The following is a 10,858-nucleotide window of genomic DNA, read 5'->3' on the forward strand; positions in this document are numbered from 1 at the left end:
TTGTAAAATTGTAAAAGGCCACAAAGTTTTCATGAAGCCTTGTCATTCACACTTTTAAAACAGCCCTGCACCCTCCCCTTCAGTCCGGTAGCCCTGCACCACCCTCCCCTTCAGTCCGGTAGCCCTGCACCCTCCCCTTCAGTCCGGTAGCCCTGCACCCTCCCCTTCAGTCCGGTAGGCCTGCACTCTCCCCTTCAGTCCGGTAGGCCTGCACCCTCCCCTTCAGTCCGGTAGGCCTGCACCCTCCCCCTCAGTCCGGTAGCCCTGCACCCTCCCCCTCAGTCCGGTAGCCCTGCACCCTCCCCCTCAGTACGGTAGGCCTGCACCCTCCCCCTCAGTCCGATAGGCCTGCACCCTCCCCCTCAGTCCGGTAGCCCTGTACCCTCCCCTTCAGTCCGGTAGCCCTGCACCCTCCCCCTCAGTCCGGTAGCCCTGCACCCTCCCCTTCAGTCCGGTAGGCCTGCACCCTCCCCTTCAGTCCGGTAGGCCTGCACCCTCCCCCCTCAGTCCGGTAGCCCTGCACCCTCCCCTTCAGTCCGGTAGCCCTGCACCCTCCCCTTCAGTCCGGTAGGCCTGCACCCTCCCCTTCAGTCCGGTAGCCCTGCACCCTCCCCTTCAGTCCGGTAGGCCTGCAACCCCCCCCCCCTCAGTCCGGTAGCCATGCACCTTCCCCTTCAGTCCAGTAGCCCTGCACCCTCCCCTTCAGTCTGGTAGCCCTGCACCCTCCCCTTCAGTCTGGTAGCCCTGCACCCTCCCCTTCAGTCCGGTAGGCCTGCACCCTCCCCCTCAGTCCGGTAGGCCTGCACCCTCCCCCTCAGTCCGGTAGCCCTGCACCCTCCCCTTCAGTCCGGTAGCCCTGCACCACCCTCCCCTTCAGTCCGGTAGCCCTATACCCTCCCCTTCAGTCCGGTAGGCCTGCACCCTCCCCCTCAGTCCGATAGGCCTGCACCCTCCCCCTCAGTTCTAACACGTGACCATTGTTCCATATATATATGTATATATATATATATATATATATATATATATATATATATATATATATATATATATATATATATATATATATATAATATGTGTGTGTGTGTGTGTGTGTTATCTTGTCTCAACCAATTGATAAAGTTTGTTATCATACTACAACTTTTCACCCCTATGATTACATATTCTTTTCTATAATTTCCAAAGACAAAGTGTATCAAATACGTGTACATCCGACTATATATATTATGTGTAATTCTCTTCAGCAAGTGTTCTTGCCTCGTCTGCACCAGTCCTCAATATTCTCTCAATGTAGCCTTTCTCAGTTTGAAGTCTTTGAATGTTATCTCGTATCGGTGCAAGTTTTTCATTCACGACATCAGCAAATACATTTTTATACTGAGCTGTTTCCATATCCTTAGACTGCTCACAAATTTACACTGGTGAGTCAAACTAATTAATGCACAACAGTGAATAATAATCATACATGTACGAGAAACACCAGGTCTGGTCTCTTGGCGAGTGCTGATGTATAAAGTATTGAAAGCCTATTCTACGAGTTAAAATAACTTAGCCTATCCTGTACCCGTCCCATCAAATATATCTTCTGCTGTGTTAGTGTATCTCTTGTTGTCTTTTCTTGTTTTCTTCTGGTGCTCCTATCCAATCTCATCTCACCCCTTCTCCCACGTTCAATGTCATCAAATCTCATTACTGTAATCTCATAATTTCGTCATGGGTGGTAGCGAAGGTTAATGCAAAATTGGTAGTGCGACTTTAATTTTTAGTTATTTGAATGTGCATACTAGTTGAAATAATAACTATCCCCAACCCTGCACAATAAAGATTTGATTTACACTGAATCGGTATATACAATGTATGTTATACAATTATCAAGAAGTTCGTCTTGTACTTCGTGAACATTTCTAATGTTCTGTCTCATTCAACATTTCTTCTGTAGGGGTAGGTCCATTTCCGTTTCCATGGCAAAGTTGATCTGTTGATGCGGTAGAAGACTCTGTCAAGGACATAAAATAGAAAAAAACACACAAAAAAACAGGTTGAATATAAAGTTTTAATCTAAATGATAAAATACACCTGCTCATTTAGTCGAACAACTTTCATGAGAAAACTACTTTAAGTCCTCCAGCAAACCATCTATGATACATCCATTCATTATTCGCAGTGAAATATGCGGAAGTAAATAAAACATTAGTATCAGTACAGACCACTACAGAAAAGGGCACGACCATTGAAGTCATCAAACTGGCCAATGACGTCATCAAACGTACCTATACGTCTATCCCTGTATCATATAAAGAATTACTACAAACCGATGACGTCAGTATAAAGACATTTACGTCACCACCTTCTTTCCCTGGTCAACATTTTGTCCACCAAAGGCGAACTTATTTCATTGTTACAATCTTTCTTTATTGAACTGTTAAAAATTCACAAAATGGTCCCTACGATATATATCGCTAAACAAAAACAAGTTAGAATTCTTTAATAGCTGTTACAACCTCGCCAACATACGACACTAATGATGTTAGCTCTAGTTTTTGAAAAATGTTAGTTTTTATACAGCGCTTTCCCACACTTGTCAAAGCCGCCACAATTAACATCTCAGGTATGGCGGCACAAAGCAGGAACCTACAATCCATTGCAGCATAGGACTAAAGCATTAACTTCACGTCGCGATCACAACCACTATCCTACCAGGTCTCTAACTATACAACTGGGTTGACTGGGGCTCAATCATTGTTCCAGTCTTGTCAAAGGACTTTAGCTATTCAGAAACAAGCGACGACAAGGCTCGAACTTCCAACCTGCAGATTCTCATCATTTCGACCGTCATGACTCCACATTTGTGGGTCTCCTTTGATAAAGGTGGAAACTGTTGAAAGTGGAAAGTTCACTCAAAAAACACTTGACCAACTTACCAATTTTTATGTCTGTCTCGTGTGTTACACTTGCGTTGTTTTTGAGAGCAGAAGACGAATTTCCAGACAAGTTATTGGTATCTGTGGAAACGTGTAAAATACGGTCAATTTCATTCATAAATCCAGAAAATTTGTTTATGATTAATAAGCTCAAGTTGATGAATTCCCGAAGTTTTCTATATTGAATGTAGTAGACTATAGATAAACTAAAAACCTACGCTGACCATGTGCTGTCGTGCAATTCACAAAATAATAGATCAAGCGGTAAGAGTGAGAGAGAGAGATTGTGTGTGTGATCGCGTGCCTGTCTGTCTGTCTGTCTGTCTGTCTGTCTGTCTGTCTGTCTGTCTGTCTGTCTGTCTGTCTGTCTGTCTGTCTGTTTGTTTGTTTGTGTTTGTTTGTTTGTTTATTTGTTTGTCTCTGTCTGTCTGTCTGTCTGTCTGTCTGTCTGTCTGTCTGTCTGTCTGTCTGTCTGTCTGTCTGTCTGTCTGTCTGTCTGTGTCTTACAAGCCGAATCAGTTCATACCGTTTGTTGAAAATACTCACATGTTGATGATTTGTACTTGTCCCTCTTACTTCTACAGAACGTCTTCCGCCATTCACTTTGGATTTCCTTCTTCATGGCACAGTGAAAGATGAAAATAAACAAGCCTTGAAGTGAGTTGAATATAGCAAACAAATACTGGAAGACTAAGCTGGCATCACCGATAGCAAAGATGGCTAGTATCCAAGTCAGTCCGAGGAGTACCATAAACCCAACGGCTGCTCTCAGTTGGGCTGTGATCGTAAAGCGTTCATTGGCTGTCAGTGCCTTGGAGTTCAATCCACAGATTTGATAGATGACAAGACAAAAGATTACTGTGTTGAAAATGAGAACCAAACACATCGGGGCTAGGAATGCACCAAGGAAGGCGTATCTAGACAACCAACATCTATGATGAAGAAGACAATGTACAGTTCATTACAATTTCTTAAAGAGAAGGTTAAAAATGAAACTTGATTTATTCTAATATGATTTTTCATGTAATTTTGATTGCCATACGACACTTTGTTTACTATTCTGTCAAATGCTGATATAATGTCAACGTGGAGAGTATCAATCGTCAAAGCATCATAAATCATAAAACCAGTTCTGTAGATAAGTTGAAACGATGAAATTATCTTCAAAAACGTTTAAAGTTTATGATATCAGATATCATGATGTACAAATGGTTTCTATTTAAGACCATATCCGTACTATATCCCTTCTGTCTGTTCTAATTATGAATAGATGACATCTAATATGTTATTCAGATTTACACTCACTCACTCACTCACTCACACATACATGTAAGTAATTACATTGAAATATAAGTGAGCTAAATCTAGTATTTCAATTATCATCATTGTAATGTAGCATCAAATGTTAGAGATATGGATGTATATGACATCCGAGTATAAACCACTGGTACTTACATTGTGTTGTAATGTCCATAGTTGTCAACATCCACGGCAATAGTGATTACCACAATAACCAATGGAATACCTGGTATAACAAGGAATACAATAGTGATTACAACAATAACCAATGGAATACCTGGTATGATAAGGAATACAATAGTGATTACAACAATAACCAATGGAATACCTGGTATGACAAGGAATACAATAGTGATTACAACAATAACCAATGGAATACCTGGTATGACAAGGAATACAATAGTGATTACAACAATAACCAATGGAATACCTGGTATGACAAGGAATACAATAGTGATTACAACACTAATAACCAATGGAATACCTGGTATGAACAAGGAATACAATAGTGATTACAAAAATAACCAATGATATCAAAGTACAACGGGGAAAGTAATATTTGGACATGTTTGATAATTTTTTTTTATATAACACGTATGTCGACATCAATAAATCTAATGACAACACACTTACCCCAGCCTATTAGGGAAAACTTCAACATAAAATGTCTGTAATATATCTTGAATACTTTCACCAGTAACAAATACATCTGAATCGCCTCCAATGCCATCCATGCCATCACAGCCAATAGGAAATAGTGTAATAGTATGGCTATGGCTATACAGACCTCAGGTATGATTGGTGCAAAGTCCACAAAGAATGAACCAATCAGAAACATGACAAGTACCATAAACAATGCACAGCATAGATTCAATAATATCTTAGTTGACTTGTTCTTTCTTTTCCTAAAATTGAATATAAATGAGAATTGGGTCAAATCCATGGCAGTTAACAGTAAAATACAGTGTACGTGTGTATTGTTATTAACCCCTCGGAAATAAACTGTTTAAACTTTTTCTGTTACTGTGTTTAAAAATATTCAATCACGTTCTCAGTTCCACTCAAGGTAAAACTGACAGATTACAATACAATTTTTTAAATAGAGGTCAAAATGATATCAAAACTTTAGAATCAAGTATGGCTGCCATCCAATATGGCTGCCATCTAAATTGGCTGCCATCCAATATGGCTGCCATCCAAATTGGCTGCCATCCAATATAGCCGCCGAATATTGTGTTATTCTACATGGGAGAATAAAGTATCGTCGATTTCCTTGAAAACAAGACGGCTAACCCAAGACTTATTGTGTGCATGGCGAAGTAAAAGAGCGATTTGAAGGAGTTTAATTCTTATGGAAATTGGTTCCGAGCTCCGAGAGACGCAATGCAACATTACATGTATATGGAGGTGATACATACATGGCAGACAGTCGCCTTCAATAGAGATCGTTGGCCTTGCTCTACTAGCCAGAGAGAATGGTACGTTAAAAGCTAGCTAAAGTTTTTAATACATTCAATTTGATAGAAAATTTTAATGAGGAAGACAAATTATTAACCTGAAGAAAACCAGCGTAACTATGGTTACCGTCAATGCCAGTAAAGATATACCACATCCGATGTAGGATATTATTGATATCGCTTTCTGATTGGCTGAGTCGGCTGAGTCAACTTGGTCATCTTCAAATTCGTCGTAAACATCCTAAACAGACAGAACGAGAAGTATACATTTAATAGAAACTGATGAATAACATCTGAAATCAGTTATTAGAATACAAAGGGGTGGCTCAAAACCAGTAACAAATATTAAAGAATTCCAACTCCATTCAATATTTAGACATCATAATGAAATACAAAAAATATCGCCAATGGCGTTGTAGCACAACTGTACAGTTTTTAAAAATGTTTATCCATATGCTAGTCCATGTTAACAATAGGTGTTCATTTGCTGAATGACTATCCACTTGCCTATCCGACCATGTTGCTATCTTTACGATAAATGCTATCATTTGGCTGTTGTTATGGGCGTGGTCATGTTGTTAGATATATTTGCATACATTTGTGTATGTTTTTGTTCACTTGTGTATGAATTCCTGATATTGTCTTTGCAATATACGTAATCATTTGGCTGTTGCTATGGGTGTGGTCTTGTTGCTAGGCAAATTTACATACATTTTTGAATGTTTATTCAATTGTCTATTAAACCCTGTTGTTATCTTTGTGAAATACACCACCGTTTGGCTGTTGCTATGGGCGTAGTCATGGTTACTAGGGTATTTGCATACTTTTTTTGAACGTTTATTCATTTGTCTTTCTATTCCTGGTGTTATCTTTGCAATAAACGTGATTATTTGGCTGTTGCCATGGGCGTGGTCTTGTTGCTATGCAAATTTACATACATTTTTTGAATGCTTATTCAATTGTCTATTAAACCCTGTTGTTATCTTTGTGAAATACACCACCGTTTGGCTGTTGCTATGGGCGTGATCATGGTTGCTAGGGTATTTGCATACATTTTTTGAATGTTTACTCACTTGCCTACCAGATGATGTTGATATTTGAACAAAATATACTGCCATTTGGTTGTTGCTAAAGGGCGTGGTCATGGTTGCTAGGGCCAATTTTGTCAAAATGTTTTGAAGAAAATCTGCAGAATAACTGTTTCAGAAACATCTCGCCAAGTTTCAGACTCATTGACCAAGTACTTTTTGAGATATAAGTTTTTGACCAAAAATGAACATTCTTACACCTAATTTGCATATCACTCATGGAATCATTGTATGCTTAATATATCTTTGTCCATACATCCCTAGATGCATTCCCATTAAATTTCAGCCCAATCTGCTCAGTAGTTTTGGAATTATAGATTTTTAACCAAAAAGACACATTTTTAGCCCTAATTTGCATATCACTGACGGAATCATCATGTCATGAACAAATCTTACTTTACACCCCCTTAAGAATCTTCCCACCAAGTTTAAGTTTTTTGACCAAAAATCACATTTTTTGACCCAAATCACACACCTGTGATGCGATCATTTTGATTTGAACAATTTCCCAACTAGACACCCAAGGTAATGGACCCACCAAATATCATGGCAATCGGTTCAGCAGTTTTTGACTTTAAGTTGTTTACACACACACACACACACACACACACACACACACACACACACACACACACACACACACACACACACACACACACACACACACACACACACACACACACACAGAGAGAGAGACAGGCAGACAGACAGACGCCGGGCGATCCCTATAGCACTACTGAACCTCAGTTCAGTTGTGCTAAAAATGGGAGCCAAAGTAACCCCTGCGACTTGGACGAAAACTCGAGTTAGCTAGGCGCAACTTGTCGAGGGTCCACTGTATATACATTACACACGGAAAGTTTTCAGTGTGTTAGGAAGTAAACAAGAAACAACACGTGTAATCGAAACTTGATCCTAGCATCATGGCCATAGCTAGATCAACAGTCAGATACCTCCAGTATTAGCAAAGGTGTGCAGATGTGTTTAGTACGTACTAACAGTCAGAAGTGATTGATGGTAAATTTCATCAGAACTAAAACCGTCCATAGTGAGTGAGATTTTTCTGATAAAGAATAAACGTCATATATTAGATAATTAAGTAAATCTTACCACGAGAAGTGCGAAGTTTGTAAGATGGTTACACTCACACACGGTGATTTTTTCTTGAACTCTACTCTCCAAGACCGTGCAACCTTCACTGGACCAACCACCATTTCCATCTGTATAAGGAGGAAAGAATAACATCAATTTGCTAAAATCTTGTCAATTTTCAGAGATTTTGATGATGTGTTGATGAAAACCCGCGCATCCACCTCCATTATGAAGTATCCTGTTGACCCCACCTTTATAATAGCTAAACAGTGCGATCTCAACGGATTTTAAATTATAATGAATTAATACTTTAATAGGTATAAATTTCATACAGAATTCTTGTATGTCATAACAAGAAAGTGGATACTTTATTAGGTGTTTATTTATTACAAAAGGAGTTATTTTAATTGAGAACATCGAGGATATTTTTACGGTGAAAATGGTAAATCCGTGTACATACCATTACGTTTGAAATCCCAGAAAACACAGCTAATGTTACCAGTATTATTGACCTGTGGAAAATGTAGAAATTATCAACACAGAAGTTTCAAATTCACTGTTAAACGATGTATGTAAAGTGAGTGGACACTGCAACATATCATTTGCTCTATTTTATTTGTACATGATCTCTATAATACCATTTCACCTCAGACCACTATAGAACATTTCCTATACGGGTCTGAGATTTCAGAGAGCAAACATTGCATCACACATTAGATTATATACATTTATGGAAATCAATTTCTACGTCGAGACAGTCTTGATGAGTGTAGATAATATTAAAGGTATATTTAAATATTAGAGACGAAAACTTACTTGTCCTTTATGTGGTAACACTATCTTGACAGGTTCTTTCAGATTTCTTATTTCTAAATCTCCAATACTAGCAGCAATCACAGCACTGTATCCAATCGAAGACGTGTTGTCGACGGCCTGTGTTGAAAATAACCATGTACATTTAATAACCAAAATCTAATTTTGAGATCAGAATCATATCGTATGATGTCCTTCTTATCTCAGTGAGGTAAATCTAGTATTTCATATCGTCAGCTTCGTCGTTATGTTTATAGTTACATCGAATCAAGGCTACAATGTATTTAGTCTTTATCCTCCCTAGAACAATAACAGTAACACTCTGAAATACAAAGCTAGTATAGTATACCTTGAAGAATCTGTTAGATCTGTACGATACAAACTGTGCCCTTCTAATTCGGTTTCGTTTCGTTGGATCGAGTCTGCTGAACAAAGAGCTTGGCAGTTCAATGGCTGCTTTGTCTTCTTCCGCTGTAGAACGGGACTTCCTTGATAGAATTCCCTGTTTAAAACGAAGATATGAAAACAAATTTCAAAATTGTTGGCAAGTTTGTGTGTATTCAATGTGTTAAATTGCGAGCCTGTTTCTGTTCAAGTTGTTTAGCATATAAAGGCGCCAAATGTATACGTTAACTTATTAATATTAGTATACCATTATGTCTGTCGGTTTTGACTTACTTTCATAGATGAAGCACCAAACGTCAATCCATTGAATGATGTACTATTTATCTTTGCAACTGTCATTTTAATATCTGTAGTTTCTATCGTGGTTTCTGATTGGTTCCCAAACTGTACGATCCTAGAAAGTCGTTCCACAGCCTTGATGAGCCTGGAATAGTAAATGTGATGTCAACAGATATAGATGTTTACTATTTACGAAAACATGAGAAAATAATTTATGTTATAACACACACACACACACACACACACACACACACACACACACACACACACACACACACACATACATATATATATATATATATATATATATATATATATATATATATATATATATATATATATATATAACTCGGTGAGTATCAATCTGCTAAGACAGTGCTCTATACCGCAGTGGCAGAGCGTAATAGTTTTAAAACTATATATATATATATATATATATATATATATATATATATATAATGTTTACATTGATGAGCTGAACCATCGTTTGTCTTTACATAAGGTTGGATGTCTGATTAGTAGTAGACTTTTGAATCACATTTCATATGCTGATGATTTGATTGTCTTTAGCCCCTCTAGCAAGGGCTTACAAAAGCTTATTCATGTTTGCGAGATTTACGGTATCGAACATAATATTATCTATAATCAGGAAAAAAAGTTTGTATGGTTGTCATGCCAACAAAATTTAAGCTCTTGAACACCCCTGTTATTTCATTGAATGATAATAAGCTTTCGTTTGTCGACTCGTACAAATATCTGGGTGTATTTGTCTTCAGTAGCTTCATCATGATATTACTATACAAATGCGATTACTTTATATACGTGGTAACTTTCAGGAATTATGCATTTTATTCTAGTCAAGTCTTTTTGTTCTAATTCATACTGTTGTCATCTGTGGTCTAATTTTAAGTTGAAAACATACAACAAAGTTCGAGTTGCGTATAATAGTTGCTTTAGAATTTTTTTAAAATTTGTCCAGGCGGTGTACTATAAGTTATATGTTTGTTTGTAACTCAGTTTTGTCTTTTGGTGAACTTGTCCGGAAAAGTGTTTATAATTTTGTTAAGAGAGTTTTAGATAATAGTAATGTTTATGTACAGTGTGTTTATTCATGTATGTACCATGACTCTCTCCAGTGTCTGTCTCCAGTGCAGACACTGGAGAGATATTCTATATTTATTCATGTCATTATTTTATATTTTTTTGTATTAGTTTGGTTTTTGAGGGTTTTTATATGTATTTTTCTTATTCCTGGTGTATTTTGTATATGGGCCTTGAGCCTGATCCAAACAAACAAATAAATAAATAAAAAGAAATAGATAGCATTAATGTTCGATAACAACCATATCTATTTTTCAAAATCTTTTTAAGGTATATGTAACCGTAACCTCTCAATTTATTTTGCCTGGTGTAATATTTCGGCTAAAGAAAAGAAAAAAACACATAAAAGACAATAACTACTTTGCAATGATATCTGAGATACCCATCTATATCCCCGTCTATAACT

The 10,858-nt window shown here is 37.9% G+C and overlaps 1 protein-coding gene across 1 annotated transcript in view; it reads right to left on the bottom strand.

The window, feature by feature from the left end:
• Window positions 1–1,080: 1,080 nt before the first annotated feature.
• The window catches only part of LOC144432602 (adhesion G-protein coupled receptor G2-like), a 25,771-nt gene continuing 15,993 nt past the window's right edge, over window positions 1,081–10,858 (bottom strand). Inside the window, exons 8-18 of the mRNA XM_078120854.1 lie at window positions 9,346–9,496; window positions 9,017–9,169; window positions 8,671–8,787; window positions 8,315–8,366; window positions 7,873–7,982; window positions 5,773–5,915; window positions 4,851–5,122; window positions 4,374–4,443; window positions 3,465–3,850; window positions 2,919–2,999; window positions 1,081–1,993 (exon numbers count right to left, since the gene is read on the bottom strand). Of these exons, the coding sequence (XP_077976980.1) occupies window positions 1,902–1,993; window positions 2,919–2,999; window positions 3,465–3,850; window positions 4,374–4,443; window positions 4,851–5,122; window positions 5,773–5,915; window positions 7,873–7,982; window positions 8,315–8,366; window positions 8,671–8,787; window positions 9,017–9,169; window positions 9,346–9,496 (1,627 nt within the window). The 3' untranslated portion in view covers window positions 1,081–1,901. The remainder of the gene's footprint in view (window positions 1,994–2,918; window positions 3,000–3,464; window positions 3,851–4,373; window positions 4,444–4,850; window positions 5,123–5,772; window positions 5,916–7,872; window positions 7,983–8,314; window positions 8,367–8,670; window positions 8,788–9,016; window positions 9,170–9,345; window positions 9,497–10,858) is intronic.

This window comes from Glandiceps talaboti, chromosome 3 (assembly GCF_964340395.1).
Source record: "Glandiceps talaboti chromosome 3, keGlaTala1.1, whole genome shotgun sequence".
NCBI classification, from domain to species: domain Eukaryota; kingdom Metazoa; phylum Hemichordata; class Enteropneusta; family Spengelidae; genus Glandiceps; species Glandiceps talaboti.